The sequence below is a fragment of the Trichoplusia ni genome, chromosome 3 (assembly GCF_003590095.1).
Source record: "Trichoplusia ni isolate ovarian cell line Hi5 chromosome 3, tn1, whole genome shotgun sequence".
Classification (NCBI taxonomy): Eukaryota; Metazoa; Arthropoda; class Insecta; order Lepidoptera; family Noctuidae; genus Trichoplusia; species Trichoplusia ni.
The window spans coordinates 17,262,708-17,284,738 of NC_039480.1; the positions used below are offsets into that span (position 1 = coordinate 17,262,708).

Genomic DNA, 22,031 nt, shown 5'->3' on the forward strand with positions numbered 1-22,031 from the left:
CCATGCAGACACTGCAGACATAAACAAATATAAAAATAATGTAAGCTGATCCAGAAAAGAAAAGAAATCACAATCGCTCTTAGAAATTGATAAATAATACGGAAGACATTCATAAAAATTAAATAAAATTACGTTGTTACTATTTTGTATGTACACAAATAAAACAATAAATAAATAACGTGGATATTAAAGTAGCTTCCTGTAGTGTTTGCGAATACCTAATCTATAGATAATATTGATGACGTGAAGATAAAAAATTAACAAAAAGACGTTGATGTGTTGTGTTCGTCGTCAGTATTTCGCTAACGTGCAATATGGTGCCTAAGATTGTACTTTTGGTCGCGTTGGCAGCTGTTGCTGTTAATGCCAGAAGGGCGCCCCATGCGGACTATGTTGAAAACCTTATCAAATCTAGTGGAGCTCGTTTCTCCAGCGATATCTTAGAGGATTCCTTGCTTGATGCGGTAAGTAAGATTTTCATGATTTTGATTTCTTTAAGAAAGTTTTTGCGGATCAAATCATTTTATAATGGACTTTTGTTGTTTGTTGTACGAGTAAGTCCCTGCTGTACTGACATTTTTAAGAGTTTTAAAAGTTATTTTAATTTTAAATAAAAAAACCGCATGAGTAAATTGGCCCCTAAAGAAACTTACACAAGAATTTTAAATAATATTTCTAGTAATATAATATTTATATTTTTAGACTAATAAGTGAATTTAAACATTTCCAACACCTTTCACCTTCCAGTTATTCTAAAATCAATATTGTATATTTATTTTGAACAAAATTATTTTTTGCAGCCGGGTCTTATTGCTAAATATGGATACCCCATCGAGATCCACCACGTGACTACCTCCGACGGCTACATCCTCGAGATGCACAGGATCCCGCACGGCCGGGATGAGCACAACACTCGGGACCCCAGCAAACCCATCGCCTTCATCATGCATGGACTCCTGTCTTCCTCCGCCGACTTCATCGTCAAAGGACCTGGCAATGCTTTAGGTATGTACAACTGGAGATCTACTCTGGATAATTGGTTTGACAGAATTTCCCAGTAATTTGGATTTGGAAGCTAACATTTTATTAATGACTAGCTGTTGCCCGCGACTTCGTCCGCGTGGTTAGAAGATATAAGTTCTGATTTATATATGCCCTGATTTCCACATTTTCCATTGTATCTTCGCTCCTATTAGTCGCAATGTGATGGTTTATAGCCTAAAACCTTCCTGGGTGAATGGTCCCATGTTTTATTCAAACAAACAAACTCTTCAGCTTTATATATTAGTATAGATATTGAAACTCATTGTTCGTAAAAGTTCAAATCCATTAGTAAATTCATCCATAATCATAGGAAGAGTAAACCATTAGTAAAACCATTGCAACCATTAGTGAAAAACTTCTTTTTAAATTCCTAATCAAAAAGTGAATATCTAACAAAAGCAACTTTAGTTTCTCCATATTAAAAGTCAACCACTAACTTATGAGAATTCAGCGATAAAACAAGGATAATCGTTAAATTGCGACCATTTTAAACGGTAATGCTATCTAAAGGATTAGCAGTATCAACAGGAAAAACAACCCTGAACCAAATCGTATAATAAACGATAATTTTGACGATGTTTGAACGATATGTTGCGCAGTACAACGTCCTGGCGTCTTTGACTTTGAAATTTTAAAATTCTCTTATCGAAATACCAATTATAAATTATCATTAATTTCAGTCAAAAGGCATTCAAAGTTTACCTAGCCTAAGGCGCGGTAAATTGTTGCATCAGCAATGAGCTATTTTTAGGTGCGACTTGATAATTTTTGGTGTGTTAATCGTTTCGGTAATTACTATTAAGGAAGTTTAGAACTGCCTTATCGGCAAGTGTTAGAAATTACCACTGCACAGGGTGAAGTCTCTAAACATCGAAATTCTACAGTACCGCTACCAATGATATCACATAGTTAAGTCCTCTATGGAAATTACGATATTGTTGCCTAGAAAAACAAAACATTTTTGTATTCATAGATTTCACACTATCAGTCTTAAAGGTTCAGTATTAGAAAACAAAACCAAACCTAGGGATTTCTTTCTTAAAGTAGAACGAAGAACAAATTTTGCACATAAGGCGTTAGTTACAGGCCATTTGAAGCGACGACCAAAAAACCTATATTTGTAAGGCCATCACAGTTTCCGTGACTCGATATCAGGGTATCAGCCTTGATATCCAATTACCATTAATCTGATGAACCCAAACATGCATGCCACCGACATTCAATACGTGAGAATCATAACGATAATTATTTAATTAGTAATCAAATGTTATCTGAATAATCGGATAACAGGTGCTTAAACGATTAGAGTGTGATCAATCAATGCATAAATGTTAGACGATGACGTAGCGACTGAATGATTAGGGGAAATTTAAATGTTATTACAACTTGTTTAATATGATTGTTTCAGCTTACGTGCTCGCTGAAGCCGGTTACGATGTTTGGCTGGGCAACGCCCGAGGAAACTTCTACTCCCGTAACCACCTCAGCTTGAACCCGTCCAGCACCTTCAACCAGAACTTCTGGAAGTTCAGCTGGGATGAAATCGGCAACTTCGACTTGCCCGCCTTCATCGACTACATACTCGAGACCACCGGACAATCCAAACTCCACTACATCGGCCACTCTCAAGGAGGAACTACTTTCTTGGTTCTGAACTCTTTGAGACCAGAATACAATGAGAAGTTCATCTCTTTCCAAGGCTTGGCTCCAGCTTCTTTCATGAACAACAACAATGTGTCCATGTTCCAGTCTTTGGCACCCTTCGAAAATGTGATTGAGGTTAGTAACAATTTTAACTCTACTTTATCTTGACCCGACTTGCTCCTTTGAAAAATTGGACTGGATCATGTCCTTAATTTTAAAGTATACTTGCCAATTTTGAAATCAATAATAGATTATTAAATACAATAAACATGAACATGTAGACTAATGCCTAGATTATCATTAAAGATAATAGCAATTTGTGTGTCTATTGACATATATAATAGCTAAAACGATATCGTTACGATATCAGGATTGAAATGAAACATTAGTTATTAGGATATTTATCACCTATCGTGTAATTTCCGTTGAAAAATAAGGTATAAGTGAAGATAGCTTGGCAAGATTGTTTCTAATCCGCTAATGAATGAATGGATTACTGGCAGAATTTTAATAAATTATAGTTCTATCTACAATGTTAGACAAGCTCTAGAACTCATTGGATTGCTACTAAAACTAACATCCAGCCTTTAAGGCTTAGGCAGGCAACATTGTAAACTCGGACCCAAATCAGCCACACCAGCTGTCAATGTGCGTTCGTTTAAACCCTTTTTATTTTCATAGAGCACCGCTTATCTCCTCGGTTTTGGTGAAGTATTCGGAGACCGCGAGTTCATCGCTTGGTTCAAAGCCAACTACTGCGATGAAGGTTCAATCTTCGCCGATTTCTGCAGCTCTACCATCACTGGTCTTAATGAAAGAGAATTCTATAACACTGTAAGTATCTTTAACATATTTAACTAATTTATATTCATCATCAGCCTACAGGTTTGTTATCGCCTTGCTGTGCTTTGTCTTATTACGTGCCTTATTTTATATTTGTTGGTCTTACAAAAAAATCACGTCACGATAATTTTATCTTCACCACACCATATTTAGTAAATTAGCTGATCAAACAATTTCTTTCCAGACTATGGTCCCTCTGTTCCTCTCTCATGTGCCCGCTGGAGCTTCCATCCGTCAGATCGCCCACTACGGTCAGGTGATCAGGTTCGAAGCCTTCCGTCGCTACAACCACAACGGGCTCACTAACATGATCGTCTACGGTTCCTGGAACCCACCTGAGTACGACTTGTCCAAGGTCACCGCACCCTCTTACCTCCACTACGGGGCCAGTGACAAAGAAGTGAACTACAAGGACTTGCACATTCTAGCCTCCAGGTTACCGAACGTCATCGGTAAATTCAGGATCGAGAGAGAAACTTTCAACCACTACGATTTCATCTGGGGTATCGATGCCAGACAAGTGCTATACGACAAACTCGTGTACTACATGAAGGACGCCGAAAGTAGACAATAATTTTAACAATGCTTGTATATAGTGTAAATATTGTATTATATAAGGACCACGATTCTGTACCTTAAACGCTACCAAAATAATACCAAAAAGTTTTAATAAACAACAAATTATTTTAAATATTTTCTGTCTTTTATCTACATCTCTGAAGAATTTATAAAACTACACTTAAATTCTACACTCCTGATACACAATAGTCATGACATTGATAATGAAGTAAAAATTTCTGATAATGATCTAGTTGAAAACATAGCTGAATCACAATACTGTACCAATCTGTTAATGTCTGATAGCTTATCTAAATATGTTCATTATGAAACTGGAAATGATTTTCAACACCAGATCTAGATTGCCAGGTCCATTGATAAAATTAAATATATGCGATTATGACGCTTACTTGATTCATAAATCTATAATTATATAAGTGTTAATTTTTAATAGGCGATTGAGACAAATAAAGAAATTAATCCTCAGACAGTATTCATACATGTACAGTGCCGGCGAACAGCTGGATCATAAAGACGTCGTGTTATATGATACGGTCATACTCATAAAATTTTCAGTTGCTGGCAATATGCATCTACTAAGAAAAAGTAGACATTACATCTTTTCATTTCAGAATGAATGAAGAAAGCAAGCAAAATAAATAATATAAAAGTCTGATAAGTAGCTTCATACCATTTCAATTTGACTGGCCTGTCTAAAGGTCAGGGATCTAATAGTATAAATGTTTGTGCGACGACCCTGATCTTTTTCTCATCTAGATTTAGTATCACAATCGTTGTGTGCAAATTGTGTAAAGAAAAATAGGTTTTCATCTTTCGTATGGATCAAACATTTTTTAGTCAAAAGCTTGATCTAAGTGTGGGTGTTACTACTAATGAAACCTCTAGAGCCTGTAGTGAGTGAGCGAGAGAGAGGTGAGAGATGTTTTACAGAATAAAAACAAATTGGGTAGTACGCTTACATGTCTTTATTACAATAATAATGTAAATACAAGAAAACGCTACATTTTATTGATATGGAACGTAATATTTACAACGAGTAAATAGGTTCGACAGTAGACCAATACAAAGATATTTTTGAAAACGTTTTTACGAAAAAGACAAAAAAAAAATGAAATTAAAAGAAAACCAGGATTCTTGACAAAAAAAATTATCGAGATGTGATTGATTAGAAATGAATATTGGGTGCTGACTGATGGATCAAGAAATCAAATAAAAAAAGGAAAGTTTTTTTTTCGTAAAAATAAACATTAATTGGCAGCAGTGACATCATGATCTTAAGCGAATTTTGCTAAATAACAAAATTACCAAGATACGTATTGATTAATTAATCGCTAATCAACTAAAAATAAATTAGTATAAGTTCCTATATTCAGTTTTGGGACTTCGATCGACAATTTTCTACGACGGGGTGGAAAAATTATTGAAAACAAAAATGTGTTTCTAACCTTAATTACGACGATTGATGATATATCGACTATAGTTAAGTATATTAGAATGTATTAAATTAGCTGAAAGTAGGTGTACTTAATTTAGATATAAAAAAGAAATTAAGTTATTCAGTATTTTGATATTACAAATCAAATAGGTCGTTAGATTATAATCTTGATCAGATAAGCTATCATTCGAATGTAGATAGACTGCAATATCGAACCATTATATCGCGACACGTTTTGCTAATCTATCGGACATCAATTTTATAATCAAATTACTAGGATCAAGGATTTAATTGTCCTAGTTTGCATTTTTACAACTTTATTGCTATAAACACAAAGCACATTCTTGATCGACATCCCAAACTGAATCTTTTACTAACACGTAACTTTCCCTAGAGGGCTATATTGCACTAGTCATAACAATTAGGTACGAAACACTTAAATTAGTCGTTGGTTCCGAAAACATACAATAGAAGCACCTATTAGTACAACCCTGAAGGCATATCTGTCACTTTGTGAATGCCAAACTTGCTCGAAGTTGAACCGATTGGGGAAAGAGTCTTTTTCAAATCTGCGTGGCTGTGTGTACCGGTCATGACGAGACTGGTCATGCTGGCAGGAGCATCTCTCAACATGTGAGGCCCAGAGTAGAAGCCAGCGTTGCTGTGACCACGTTTAACCAGAAATGTGGAGCTATTAAAGCTAGGCTGGTTATCGACACTGGAGCTCAACTTAGGCTGGGTCATGAAAAACTTTGAATCCGTCTTGTTTTTAGCATCATCTTTCTGACTCAACATTGTGTCGTAGCGATAGTTATTGTTTAGTTTACTATTTGATCTTGTAATGGGAATTAAAGGACTCTCATTTCCTGCATCACTGCTGGTCCTCGAAACGGACCTTTGCCTGCTCTCGTAGGGCCAGACCGGCTTCCTTGGTTCAGAAAGCATTACAATATCCACCATGGAATTCAGACCTTCATCTATCCTGTCCAGGCTTTTTGTTAGCTTTTTAGACTCAATAAGGTTGACTATTTCATCAACACGGCTGCACTTGGAATTTGATCTTTGCAGTGGTGTAACTGAACTAACAAGGGGAGTATGGGCTTCGCCAAAAAACATACTATCAATATACTCGCGTTGACGGGAGCCTTTCTCAGATGTTTGGAACGACTCGCTTCGTTTTATGGAAGTCCTCCTATTTTCTTCCCTGGAACGAGTCCTTGAACGTTTTGTTCTACTTTCATCTTTAATTTTATCAGAAATAGAGTTGAATACAGCTCGGCACTCGTGGAAATCAAAACTGGAACCTGAAGGCTTCTTGCTGACAGGTTTGCTATACTTTGAGGCGCTTAACAGAGAATCAGATCCTTCGTCACTTGAATAGAAGTTATCATCGTAAAGGTCGGGAGGTTTGTATACTAACCCTTGGTCTACGACTGGTGGGACAAATAAATGTAAGAGGCTCTTGGCCTTCCTAGGTGGGTGAGGGACTATTTTACTTGGAACTATTTCAGATTCTTGATCTTCTTCAACGCTGTCACCTGGACAGTCTCCTTTACCTTTAATCTGAATGCTATGTCTGGTGCTGGTGATAGAATCTTCTTTATCATCCCTATGTTTTTGGCATTCTAAGGCATTTATAGGGACGTTTATCTCTGATGTTTGATTACACCTAGAGGATCGGTCATCAGTGTAAGTATCTTTAGCATACTGTTCTGATTCAGCATGATTGACTATGTTTCTCAATTCCTGTATCACTTCATCAATTGTAGTTTCATCTTCTTCATCAGACGACTTTTTATCATTCTTTTTGCTTTCTAGTTTTTTGTGTAATGTGCGTTTGTTTCGCATTAGGTCGTATGTTTCGTTTTTGACATTGAAAACTTCGTAGACCATGGATTCTCGTTGAGGGTCACCTTCAGGGCTAAGAGATCTTTCCGAAGAACTGATGCCTTCGTCTTCTGGGGGCGATGACTCATCTGTAATATAAAAGTAGTGATGAATGTTTATTTTTAAATTCTCAGTATAATTGTATAAGCTTAGTCGGATAAACATTATTATTATAACATACTGCGATAAAAATCAGCGTTAGGCCACATACAACTTACCTCTATTCTTATGCATGGAGTTTTTTTTCTTCATGGAGAATGGTTTCTTTCTGTTCGAATTGCCATGTTCAGACCGAAGTGACGACACCTCTTCTTGCAGCTCACAACACTTCTCCTTTAAGCATTTCTCTAATGACAGCAGAATCCCTTTCTCTTCTTGAAGAATCTATAAAGTATATAAAGACATTGATCATGAGTTTGAAATTGAATACGTTAAGTTTTACTTACCTATTGTGATTGAATAGAAAATTTGCATATAATCCATAACGATCGATACTTTTGTTCAAAATAAACATTAAAGAAAATCTCAATCAGTCTTTTATTCCTTGTTTGATCACTAGAACTGTTTGACATATTGATATTACCTATTATTATCCCTCGATAAATATTTTTTTGTATAAAAATGTTTTAATTTACCTTGACTCGCTTCTCAAGCAGGTCGAGCTTGTGCTTCATATCATCCTTCTCTCTCTGTGCCTCATTTGCCTTCTCGCTCAGCGTGTCGATGTCAATCAGCTGTTTTTCATAATCATCTATCTCTCTTGTGACTTGATCGTTAGCATTAGGCAGTTTGGCTACCATCTGTTAAAATCAAACATACATAGGTATAGTAGAACACATAGCTTCATTAAAAAAATATCATCAAAATTCCTTTAACCTTCACAACTTATAATGTTTTATTTTTACTGCCAAAAGTCATCCTCACCTTTTTCAAAGTAACGATATCAAATCCAGCCTGTTCCAATTCAGCTTGGATGTATAGCTTTCTCTGAGGAGTTGGAGCGCTGCACAGAAGCGCATTAATGAAGGCTAGGCCAGCTGCCTGAAGGTCTCCAGAGCCTCCTGAGCTCTGCAGCATGCCGACCAGGAACCTGAAGCGGACGGGCTCGCCGTACCGCAGGCGCAGGGTCGAGAGCGCCTCGGATACCATACTGTGGCCTTTGGCTGGTGGGTAGCAAGCTTTTGTCAGGAGCTGAAATAGAAAGAATTTATAAGAGAAATACTGATCATATTGTAAATATCATCATCATTCCTAATGAGAAGACCAAATTGCATAGATTATAGACATATTGATTTAAGGTTTTTGAGAGGCATAATGACAGTTTCACATTCTATAAAAAGGTTCTATAAAAGTAATATCACGTACCTGTAACGCCAGAACTCTGGACTTATTGACTGTAGACATAATGCAGACGGTGAGGGTGTAGACTCCGTTGGAACCCGACACCAGCCGCCGCACGCAGTCAGGGTAGCGACTGCAGCAGCTCCATAAACATTGTCTGGAAATACACCAAATTAGTAGATCAGTTCAATACTATGTTTATAAAAGTGGTATTGTTGGACTGTTTTTTGCCCTTTTTACAGTCTATTTAGGTTAATGGTGATGTTTGTCAAAATCACCATTTTACAGGCTGCAAAAATAAAATTATAGCCACACTTGTGAAGAACTGAAAAGTGGTAAGCCTAACCGTTTATTATGAAGAAACAGAAGCAACGGTATTGTCTGACTGTTTTGTGAATGACTTCCAGCTCCTTAGTTTCTCTAAGTTAGATTTCGCACTGGATTTAGCTGATTATACTATTATATTAATCGGAGATCTTTTACATTAATTTAACAAGTAACATACGAGTATCATAAAAAGTTAATACTTACAAACAAGCCAGTTCATCTAATAGTGGTCTTCTCCTGACAGCGGGCGGCCCGCGCGCGCCCTCTCCTGATTGGCTGAGCTGCACGTTGCGCAGCAGTTCCAATAATAACGTCACGCCATCTAGCGGCTCACAAGCGAACTCTTGGACGAAACTGTAATTAATAGAGATTTTTTTGATAATATTTGGTTTTTATATGAGATAGTATAAGTATGATAGAAATAAGGACGAATAGAAAAGTGTTATCGCAACAAATTTATAACGAACAAACATTAGTAAACAAGCGTAGGTTCAAAAGTAAAGCTTTCGCTTTAAAATTTAAGTTCGGGATATAAATAGAAATTGACTCATGAGAAATGATAAAAATCAAGTCCATCATCATTTAAGAATGGAGGAGGAATGCCTCCTAACAGATCATCTATAACCATCTTCTAGATTGCTTCGGCGTTTAAAGAGACGTTTATAGAAAAACAAATGCTCCTGACATTACAGGTAGCTCTGTGTGTAGGGGTGTGTTTACAAGTAAAGAATATTTTTTTTTTAATGTAGTTAAATAAATATTGTAAAAAAGATCAATATCAACTTTATAAAATAATACGACATGATAGTACACTTTTGGATATCGTTAAGTTTTTTTTTTCTTATGTGCATGTTACATCCTTAAAATTCTTCGAATCTGTTTCGAGTTTCGTAACTAATTAACAACGTTAAACTTTGTCAAATGAATTTTACATCTGTCAGCACTATCTGAGGTATGTAAAAGCGCAAATTATTTAAGCACTTGACTTTTACTTCCACCGGGTAATATAATAACTGCCCAAAATTCTACACGTTACTGTTGCGGCCGTATTTAAAAATAATTCCCTTATTAACCGGACGTATGTTGCAGGACGTTTCCGACAGGTGACAGCCCTATTGCGTAGCTCTCAGCTATAAACACTAGGGTATAATTTGACGACATAAAGAAAAATTATAGTAACAATTACCCGTGGGATTCACGGGAATCGCCGCTGTTATTTGAAGTACAAAAAGTTTTTATTGTACGGCCATGAAACCAGAGGCGAAAAGAATATGAAGTTGTAAATTGAACCCTTATTATAATAAAAACATTATGGGAATTGTAATTTAAAAATAAACTAAGCCATGTCTGTGATTTTTTTCTTAATCTTGTCTGAAATTTTATATGTCAAATTAATACGATACTGTTAATATAAATCCATACTCAAATCAAAGTGATTGATGTATTTATTTTTTATAAATCTTGCCAAATCCATGTGTCTTACTGATAAAAACATTTTAATGACAATGACATTACCACATAGTCATTATTATTTGTTAAAATTAATTAATGAAATATTTTACAAAGTATGTTTTCTGATGGCAATTACATTTTTTTTTAATTTCATGCTTTTAGCAGTGCTGAAACATACTTTTATTTTCGATTAAACAGAAATACTTTGAATAAATGAAACAAGTTTTTTAAACAACCACATGCAATCCAGAAACAGAATTTATTTTATAAATCGCTCCCGCCTGTGCTCATGGCCCCACCGCTAGTCTGTCCCTATCCTGTGGAGACGTAACCGTCACGTAATTACACGTCGCCATCGCATTTAGTTTCTTTTATTACACGCGATTTACTTATGATATTTTTTAAATAAAATACTGGCTCTCATCCCAGCAATCTGCAGTTTTTATAATCGCAATAATTTTCTTATAAAAGTAGTAAGATACTCTTACAAACGTTTTAAAGAAATGTTTTTGTAACTGTTGACTTCGCAAAAAATATGCTGAGTACTGAGTATGTACTATCATAATTCCTTCGCTTTTAAACGTTTGAAATGTTTATATTTTGTCTCAACAGTCCGCTATAAAGTGAAAAAGACGGAATAATTATTTACGGACGTCTTTTTGTGACGTTCGAGAATGCAGCGTTTAGCAATTTTATACTGGCCATAGCTTTACGGTGTACCTACGTGATGAATATAGACATTAGCTAATGGTAATTTGACTCGTACTTACTAGTTTTGTTAACTACATATACTTTAATAGGTGAAAGGATATAAGTGGAAGCTGTGGAAGTCGAAAATTTGAGTATCGTTTGTGTGGGTAGTGTAGTGACCCACGTACTACTGGAATGGATAATTGCTGACATGTTTTTAAAATAAACGGATCTACGCACCCTTTAAAATAAACTGAAAATAAGTAATAAATTTAAAACATCTGAAGATTTTAAATGTCACTCCATTCAAATTTTATTAAAATCGGTCCAACCGTTTTTATAGTTGTAAATTGCTTTGTCATCTAGTTTGAAGCTATCCTGTAAATTTCAGCCTGTTGGCTTATCGGGAAGTGCCTCAAAATGGACTGCAAAAATCCAAACGGAAAGAGAAACAAACAAGAAAAGTGAGTGTATAAAACGTGGGAAAATTAAATGCATTTAACAAACATTAAATATATATTCAGATATATCTAGATGATATGAATATTATAACTTTATTACATTTAATTGATACCTTACTTTTATGAGATGGTAGCACCGAACCTCTTTGCAGTAAAATCCACATTTATTTCCCTTTTTATTGTGAAATGCCATCATTAAAAACATTCGAGGTATATTTTCATACAATCAAAATCTACCTACGTGTAGTCCATTTTAAACTCGTAAAACGTCTTAATACTTAAGACCATAAAAATTCAATTTTATAAAAGTTGATTACAGCTTAAGTCCCGATAAGGACTTCAATTTAAAGCCTAAGGCTTTAAAAGCTATAAAAAGTACTTTTAAGACCATAAAACTATTTCTGTCCTTATAAAAGAATGCGTGGAAATGGTCTTTTTTCTTTAATTGCTTTAGGGATTACATTTTACTGTATCATTAGGTGGCGAGTGAAAAGAGACGAGCGATGTTTCTTCTTAATTATTTACAATTAGAATCTTAGTTCATGAGGTTCGCTGTTTGAGTGTAGGTATTCTATTTAAAATGTGACTTCAAGTTAGACCAGTGGTAAAAATTGGGAAAGAGCAACCTTTTTTTCATTCTTTAGATATTATATCGTCATATTAAGAATTTGTGGCCTAGTCGCTTAACTATTTAGCTATGTATAACATAACGATTAAATCATGTAGTTATCGGAATTATCCGACCAGTATCAGACCCAACCGGAGCCCGAGTGAAATATGAGCAGAGGTGGTGTCGAGGTTTTAACTTTTTCTTGTTTTTTATTTTAAAACATCTGAGGGAACCACATAATATACTTATTTGTTCCTTATTTGAGCCCGTATTTATAGATTATTGTCAAAATATCCAACACTTCAGTCCACCCCATCTAAATCGCCTCATCTCGCACCTTACAGCATTATGCAACAGTGTAACATGCTATTAAGCAGTGTATAAAGCCAGTCATTATAATAGTGAAGCTACCGGTTAATACGCATAATGCTGTAGTTGATAATGACGCCACTGCGGCACTTTACTTGGGGAGATGTATAGTGTGGAGTATGGAGATACGCAGTAAGTTACATTTTAACTCTTTTTAGTAAATATAGGTGCTGGTACTAGGTACTAGGTAGGTTCCGTGGTTTTTTTTCGTAGGAATCATATGAGAGAAAAGTATTTATATCATGATTTTTAAGTTTAAAATCAAAGGGTAAATCGGAACTCTATTTTTTGGGCTTCTTTTTCTGCCCGTCTGTCTATGTAATATTTTCGAACTTTACAAAAATAAAATAGTAGTAAATAACATTTAAATCTCAAAAAATGATGCACGGTATTTAACGCTTCTTATTCCTTCAAATATACAGAGTTTGAAGACATTTTTAATCTCGTTATAATTTAAAAAAATCATAACATAGTTTATGATTCATTCCGATTTTATGATAAGGAACAATTACAGTTTTCCTCAATAGTCAATGGTACGATAATTCGTATTTATCTTTTAATAATAAACTGTCACATTCTTAGTGAATTCAATCATTTAAAATCATTAAATTCAGAATCAACTCTGCAATGAGTCGTTGAAATTACAGATTAATCTTTACGACCAGGTTTTTTAATCAACCAATAAAGAAATTAACGTAATAGGGGAATATGTAATAAATACTTTTTCCCTATTACACCTAATATTGGGTCATATAGCTGATGTTATCACTACTATATCTAATTTTCTAATCAAGATTGTGACTCACGTAGACAAGTAGTGACGACTAGTTTTGTGAATTCACAATTTTATCTTGATCGCAATAGTATGATACAGGTAGTTTTTGTTACAACATCATATTTAGTAACATTTTTCTTTTTTAACCGGCATTTCTACTTTACCGAGGTCACCACGCTAAACCCTCTGCACGAAGTGTTGCTGTGTTGGGTTCGATTCTCGCGTAGGATAAGTGTTCGTCTGATCCGCGAATGTTTGTCTTGACCCTGGGTCTTTTACATATGTGTCTTCAAAGTTTGGAAACACCCCGTGACAGAAGGCTTAAAATATTATAAAGTGCGGGAGTTGTTTAAATTTATTTTTTTGCAACACAATTCCCCTGACTTCTTTTTAATGGGTTACAGTTTTACTCATAAATTAATAGTATAATTGGGCTCTAACAAAAAAATTAAGCTCACAATCCTCATATCGCGTAACCCGATACATTTAGTCAATGAACGATTATTTTTTATAATGTTCTTCACATTTCCATACCTCGGAAAAGACAGTCGGAGATCAGCTCTGAGTTTCGTCAGCAGTTCACTCGGTGTCCCAAACTGACGGAGCGTCATCTCCTCACCGCCCGACAAGCATGCAGGGTTCCTGGAAACAAATAATAGAAGGGTGATTTTCCTAAACGAACACCGCAAGGTAAGGAAAATAATACCTTTTCAATATTTTTAAACAGCGTATTTTACAGCTCTTAACAGATTACACTAGAACGAAGAAAAACACTACAGTTTAAGTAAAAGTTTCTGACATGTGAGTTTTTATCCGAAGAATCCCCCATGAAAATAGAGAAAAAGAAACTAGGAGGTTACACAAATCCAAATTTAACTTCACAAAAAGGTCAAATGCTTGTTTGCCCCGACTCATATATGGTGAATATCTGCCGAAAATAAATATTAGAATGCAAAGTTCGCCTATCTTCAATTCAAAATCGTTCCTCCTAATCCGACATCGCAAATTAAGGAACATAAAGAGGCTATCCTTTAAGGAGAGTATTTCTGCCTCGGAAGCGAACATTCCCTTGAATAATTTTTGCATCTAATCCAGATTACAGAGCCAGCACAACGAGCGGACGTGTTTTAAGATTTAATTAAACAGTAAATAAATCTTCGTAGCGTACCATTACTTTAATAGATCTAAGTGTTAGGTGTGTGATGTGCAGACCGGATGATGATACACATGTTCGTTAGCGTATGATAGGAGAACTGATGGGAACTGCCTTTAATGCACATGGAAACCATCAGCAGAATTCTGGAATTTTTATAATGAAGCTAATTAAATGAAACCACCCATTTTGCATTTTGCGTTCAATCACAGGTCTTCCAAATTTTGCTGGCAATGACTATTAAAATCTCAATAAATAAATTCTGAGTTTCACCATCATTGTCTGTGTCTACATAAAGTAGTGCGAGAAGTAGATGTTTACATAAAAGGTTAGGTCGCCGTATGTGAGACGCGCAATTCATTAAATAAGTCTTGATATACTGGTTGTTTACCTGAAGTCTTTGCTTCCTTGAGTGGGTAGGGTCCTGGTCTTGTTGGCTTCCGCCCCAGCGTCCAGGTCGTACAGGCTGGCGCCGCCCGTCTTCTTCCCCCATTTCTTGAGAGACGTCGCATAGTCCTCGGGGTTGTAAATCGGAGGGCGCTGCTTGTCCTGTAATAAAAAATTAAGAAAAGATTTTGACGTGACATTTTGGCATATTGGTTAGTTGGCGTGTCTACTAAACTGGGCGCGTTTAATTGACATCCAGAACTAAATACCAGAGGGTTTACTACCACGTCTTAAAGTACTTAATATTGTTATTCTTGAAAGCTATAGCGGTATACAGGGCGTAACATTCACTTAAAAAGAACCCCGAAATGTTGGTCTTTTTAGGGTAAACAATAAGAAGACATACTTTAAGGATCCAACGGTTTACTCCCGCATATTCACCGACTAGTTTCGAACCCAACCAGAGTCTTTAATCATGATGCGGCAGCGAAGTCTAACCAATGAACCATCGTATCTTTTAAGTATGAATCACCCTCACGAAAGTTATTATAAAATCCAGTGTCGTCTGCAATATATCATAATCACTATAATCAGCGATTACTATAGAGATCACTCCAGATCCATGTTCAGATTTGGACCCTCTTAAAGATCACGCGATACATGTTATATGTTCCCATGAGACAATGGTAACCGCACAATGGTTACAACATTATAGAGGGCTCTGATTTTATGTAATACAAATTGTTTTAATTGTCGCTCACAATGGCGGGGTGTTATTAGTAGTGGGAATGAAGGCGCTAGGTGTGGCGTCTGGGTGGTTCACGATATTGTATTAATATTAATTCAATAGGTACCTATAGTTAATTGATATGAAATTGCTTATGAACTTAAAGCGGTTTTGATTTCATCTGAACAGTTTTGGTTCGTTTTGCGCAGCAGGGAGGTCAAGAGGACTCAATAATTAAGAAAAATGTCCAACAACAGCGACGTTTGTAAGTTAGGTCTATGTAATTCCCGTACAAATTTTGAAAAAAAAACAGTTTGGAAATTTTCAAATGAAAATACTTCTTTATGAAAGAAACGGAAAACATAATATTTATATTCCAAATCAATCAAAGAAATTGTTTATATTCTTAGGGTCGGTACTTAATAGGTACAAATTACTATACTTTTTAGTTTAGATACTTCTACTTGTATTAAAGTACATAAAATTTGATACAATTTGTACACTCATACGTAACGGTCGCCTACTGTATAATTACAGACATCTGTTTGTTTCACTTTCTTAAAGCAACGTGTTATTACGTTACGTTACACGTTGTTTTGATGTAACAAACAAAGGCATTATAAAAGGAAAGTTTTTCGACTATTATTAAGGAAAAATCTACTTTTTGAAGTTTCTGTATACAGAAAGAAAAAATTAAACCCTGTTACAAAGACAACGCTGTCTGGCCGACTACTGGACAACCACCATTTCACAGATGATTTATGAATATATTCAAATTTAACTCATTTTCAAATCTATTTGACATCGAATCGTATTGTTTTCCCACGTTTTTATACACTCACTTTTCTTATTTTTTTTGTTTGTCGTTCCGGTTGGATTTTTGCAACTCAATTTAGAGGCATTTCCCGATAGCTAGCAAGCTGAAATTTTCAGGGTAGCGTCAAACACTATGATAATGCAATTGAGAACTATAAAAATTTTGAAAAAAAAACTGCTAGATTTTAGTGAAAGATGTTATAAGATGCATATTATGTCCAAGGATAGACGATATAAGGCCAGGGATGATGATAATTTGTACAGAACCCACTTCATAGCTAGGCCAACTTGAACTTGACCGGTTAATTAATGTCACGCCATACATATCTGAAAAATTGAACATTATTTCGACGCAATTTCTTTATTTTATCGTTAACCGTGATTTGATGGATTGCTCCATTATTACCTACAAATAACAATAAAGAAGCATTTAAAAGATACTGGTTTTGCACGTAATTACATGCAATACTGCATTTCACCATGATAGTGAACTAAATTTGATATATTGTTATATATTATCTGATTAAATTACTTTTAATTGTATTTATAAGCACGCGGTGTACCTTTAGATCTCTTTATAATGTCAGATTATCAAAACAGGTAAGGACTTGTTTTGAAAATATGTAAAAACATAAAAATACAATTTCTTTGCATGAAGCTGAATAATTTTCTGCAAGAAAACCATGGTCAGTTTTTTTTAATAAGACGAACAGTACGAAATTCTGGAGGTGATATATTTTTTAAATCAAAATATTTTGTTAGGTGTAGATCTTAATAGATCTCCGAAAGTCTTTGACTGTTTCCCCGATATTTTCCTCGAATTTACCGTTTCAATCATAAGGGCTATAATATTATATACTATAAATAATAACTAAACAGCACATAACTCAGTTTAAAAACGACAAAAGCGAACAAAATTTCTCATGTCGTAAGTTAGCGGTCGCAGTTAAGTTACGTCATAACTACGAGAAAAAGATGATTCATTTAGATTAGGATTTATGTCTCAATGGGTGATTAATTAGGTCGCCGGTTAAGGAAATGGTGATTATCATGAGGAAGCGTTGACGGATGTGAGGAGGAAAAGGGCGTTTGACGCTTTTCACGTGATGAGATAGGTTTTTGTTGGTCTTTGAAAATAGAAGGGTCTTTTTGCCAAAATAGAAGTACGTAATTAAGTAATTTTGGTACTTAAAAAAATTTAACGATTTTCTTATTTTAGATATTTTTTCGGAATATTTTACCCTCTAACATATTTCGTTCGTCTTCGAATAGACTTTCTTTTTTTGATGATTCCTCTGATTCAGAAAACGGTTTACTAACTTCTCTTAATCTCAATGTCTATACATTTATGAATAGTTGTCGCAACTCGGACCCCAGTGTCAGACAATAATATATAGCGAGCGCCAAAAACAGTATTACCAATATATTACATAGAGCAATATAATAGTTATAACTATGTAATTCTAAGTAACGAGCACGTAATTTCTAACTACTTTATTGCAGTAATATATGCTTGCAAAAAGCATAAAAACGTTAATTATATAAGTAATTCAGGAATGCTTCCAACGTTAATTGCGAAGAAAGTTATCAGGGTTAACAAACGGACTGTTTTACGTTCGTCCAGCGATTGTTGTGTGGTACAAGTTAGAGGAGAGGTAGTCATAACAATTTTCCTAAAGGTTTCCAAATTTGACAATTTTTTTTGAGAAAAATTTCAATTTTCAAGCTTTGAATTAGTTGACTTTGAGTTAGGCTGTCAGCTGTAAGATTTTTTTTTTGTTATAAAACAATACAGAAAAGAACAAGATTTTTAAACGTCGCGTCGCGTCGCGTAGGCAACAATGCAAGACAACATCTGATCGTTTTTTTTTAAGTTATGAGACAGGGGATTATGGGGATAGGGCAATAGGATTATTCAAAACAAGGGAGAAAAAAATACTCTGCTAGAAATATTAACATAACTTCAACTTGAAATGTAATAAATTCACTACGAAATGAACAATTTAACCGAAATCCTTAGCCGCTTCTTCTTATAACTTGACATTGCTTTAAAAACAACATAATATTCCGTATGTTATGAATAAATAACGAACGAGTGTCTCGAGATGGTTATCCGTCGCTCGGAAGCCGGTAATTGTGCGGTGTTTACTGAATGGAAAGCCTATTGTTAGGCTCATCGTATTTATCTAACTAGTGGCTTAAATGTATTAAATTAACATCAAACAAGATGATATTATTATGGGCTGGCGTTAGGCGCTCCTGGGCCAAAGTGTTTACTCACTGTTCCATCTAACATAAGACGGCGCGATAAAATAGAAGGAAAGAGCAATAGACCGGACAGAGTCCGAAAAATTTAATCTAATTTGACCTGCAGAGAGATAGAAACTTCCAACCAAAAAAGATGATATTTAGTAGGCATTTTGTTCCCACGTTGACTTTGGTATGAGGACACGTATTGCCTGATACATTGAAGATAGCTCCCTAATAAAATCTTGCTTAGAAGACAAATCACGCACACTATATGACTGCACATTCTAGCCGCCGATTTTTTGAGTCCCTTTTATTTTATGCCTGTTTATTATTTAATTGCCAAATGTCTACATCTCAAAAAGTCTGAAAGATGCATTACGCCAAGGTCGCACATTTTCAAACGATCAATAAGGAGAATTATTCGACATATTGTATTTTTTACACTTTTTCCATTTTTCATTTTGCGACGTTGGGGGTTTGTATGTCGATTACATTAGGGCCCCAATTCTGCTATTTCTAATAGCCGATGAATGAATGAAAATTGGATCAAAACGTCACTTTTCGTATTGACTTAAGCATTTTACCTTCATAATAATTGGAAATTAAGTATGAGACGGATACACTAAAGGCGAATACAATAAATTTTCAATTATTGTGTTGGCATAATGCTTAAAAGAATAGGAACAATTTCAAATTTAATTCAATTGCCATTCATTCATCGGCAATTGTAAAATAGCAGAATCGGAGACCTGATCTCAAAATGTTAATATTCTGAGAATATAAATTATTATCTGCCTTTAAATGCGACTTCTGGCGTTCACTTCACCGGCCGAGCACACAACATGTTAACCTGAGAATATTATACATAACCAGCCCATTGAGCCCATGCATTATAATTACGAGACAGATTATATGAGTAAGCAACGTTTTCTATGAACTGCAGAACTATCAATCAAATAATTTCACGCTCATGAAGTTGCAACATTATTGTAGCTGAACTTTAAGTGAATAAATATGAGCATTTATAGGTGTGGTAACATACATGACGTATCGTGTTTGTTCGTTCTCAATCGAGTGTCAATCATTTCGAAACTTGATGGACAATAATTTAATATAATAGATATTAAATTATTTGTCTGATCGCTATTAGCGTATAATCATTTAATTTTATAATCTTTGCTATTTACTAGAAGTGGGTTAGGTTATAAAATAAATGCTAAATTAAATATTAATCACAAAAAAAAAACTATCAAACGTTACTTTAAGTGCCACGAAATATCGTTAGTAGTACTAATTAAAAGTAGTCAACTTAACTAATTAGACAGCTATCAGTTGTCACCAACGCAAACATCTAAGAAATATCACTACGACTACCAAGAAACATTTTCTTTAAAAATAATTTAGATAACTCAAAGAAAAAAGTAAACCACAATACTCCTTGACACGAGATTTTCGCGATAGCTAAATCGACAAATCAATAATTACTATGACTAATCAAAATAGAATAAATTACCAATCCGTACTGTTTGCGTACTAAACGATTAATTTTTTAATGCAAGCGTCAGAACGTGTCTCGTATAATTTTTACCGTAATTCACTTGGAGACATATTATAACCATATTAATTAATAAGAAAAAACAGCTGCCCTATATAAAAAATACCTCCTGCCTAATGAAGACAGTTCTAATAAATTAAACATGCGTGACGCGTTAGTCTAAACACACGCAGTGTCTAATATTTCACAATCTAGTCGTTCTAAATTACATTCAGCTGTGTTTTGCGATCATAAATTAGTGTTATCATTATTAATTGATAGATAAAAACTAAATAATAAACGTAATCATTTATGTAACGCGATACATTTGTCTTTTTCAGTTTTTACCTTAGAACATGTGTAGGGTGAGGGGAACTGTTGTTGGTCGCACAAATGTTTATATTCTACGTTCACATGTTTGTGACTATATCAAGTCTGTAATATTAGGTACATGATACAAACCTTTATTAGATAATAATTTAAAAAATCTCTGTTAAAATTTTTGATTATTTTTATGTATGGTTCAAGTGCATATTTTGATTTTGTGATAAAGTTCTATTTCCCATTCAAGAAGTCCTTAAAAACCTGTATATAACCTATATAATATTAGAAACTGATAGCACCATTGTAAATTATTTTTATATTATTCTGCCGTTAACATTAACTTAATTATTTTGCGACCTTAAAATATTAAACCAATGCCCCAGTCGTTGTATAGTAATCATTTGCATTTAATGTTTAGAAAGTTTGTAAATTAACGTCACTTTTTATTAGTAAAATCTTGTTTTCAAATCGGTTTAGCAAATGCAGACGTATCCCCTGTAATCTCAAAAACTCTACTTCTGAATATTAATAGGTAGACACAGATTGCATCCTGGGCGATCAACGGGTGCACTCACCATACAGTGATTTATCACCAGTCGTTCGCACGCTCTCTTTGCAGTCTTTTTGTTAATTTCGACACGCAAACTAAATTGCGTCGAGCAAAATTAATGGTTTGTGAACACCAATTGTCTTTTCAGAATATTGCTATTCAATGGGGAAAGACTGGGTTCGAAAGAAAGTTTTCTTGGTAACGATGGAGGAAGATTGGATTAAGTAGGGAGGATAATAGGTAACCTACCCGCAGAAAGGGTTTAGACCACTTTGAATGGTGTTTTAAAGGATCAAGAAGAGAATCAATGTTGGAGAATTTTTTTTCCTTCTCCAACTATTTACTACTTTTATTTAATTTATTTTTTGATTAATTTTATCGCGGGTTCCAAGACCGTTAATCGTTTTGTCCTGGATGTTTGTTATCATTATTGAACTCTCCAGAAATAAGAAACTATCGCAGTGGGACTGTTACAGACAACATTTTCTATTCTTAAGTTACCAGACGACTTAAGATAACTTTGTACACGGCTTCTTTCGTTTTAAGAACCACGCTGAAATTCTAGAATCGCTTGGAGATTAAACGCAAAAGACCGATATCTTTTGACCGGTAAATTATAAAAAAAAGATCTTAAGTTCATTACTATAAAGGTGTTAATGCTTCACACGTTTACCCGACAGATGGATACATAATTATGTTCTGGCTTCGAGGGTTAATATTAACCTTGGTTGTATTCAACAAAAACAGCTCCTGCGACGAACTGTTGCCGCTCGTGTGTGATCTATTGTTCGGAAAGCCGCTTACTCCGTTCTGGTTTAAAGACACTCAAATAA

General features: G+C 34.8%; 2 protein-coding genes across 2 annotated transcripts in view; one reads left to right on the forward strand and one right to left on the reverse strand.

Annotated features, from left to right (window-relative positions):
- Positions 1 to 283: 283 nt before the first annotated feature.
- Positions 284 to 4,224, forward strand: LOC113492210 (lipase 3-like). Its single transcript, XM_026869576.1, has 5 exons — positions 284 to 464; positions 801 to 1,005; positions 2,453 to 2,823; positions 3,370 to 3,522; positions 3,716 to 4,224. Exons 1-5 carry the CDS (start codon positions 315 to 317, stop codon positions 4,103 to 4,105), a joined length of 1,269 nt encoding a protein of 422 aa, XP_026725377.1. The 5' UTR covers positions 284 to 314; the 3' UTR covers positions 4,106 to 4,224.
- Positions 4,225 to 5,060: 836 nt separating this feature from the next.
- LOC113492208 overlaps positions 5,061 to 22,031 on the reverse strand; it is a 109,817-nt gene continuing 92,846 nt past the window's right edge. Inside the window, exons 5-12 of the mRNA XM_026869575.1 lie at positions 15,002 to 15,159; positions 13,992 to 14,099; positions 9,305 to 9,454; positions 8,798 to 8,930; positions 8,357 to 8,623; positions 8,068 to 8,232; positions 7,651 to 7,816; positions 5,061 to 7,521 (exon numbers count right to left, since the gene is read on the reverse strand). Coding sequence (XP_026725376.1) covers positions 6,026 to 7,521; positions 7,651 to 7,816; positions 8,068 to 8,232; positions 8,357 to 8,623; positions 8,798 to 8,930; positions 9,305 to 9,454; positions 13,992 to 14,099; positions 15,002 to 15,159 — 2,643 coding nt within the window. The 3' untranslated portion in view covers positions 5,061 to 6,025. The remainder of the gene's footprint in view (positions 7,522 to 7,650; positions 7,817 to 8,067; positions 8,233 to 8,356; positions 8,624 to 8,797; positions 8,931 to 9,304; positions 9,455 to 13,991; positions 14,100 to 15,001; positions 15,160 to 22,031) is intronic.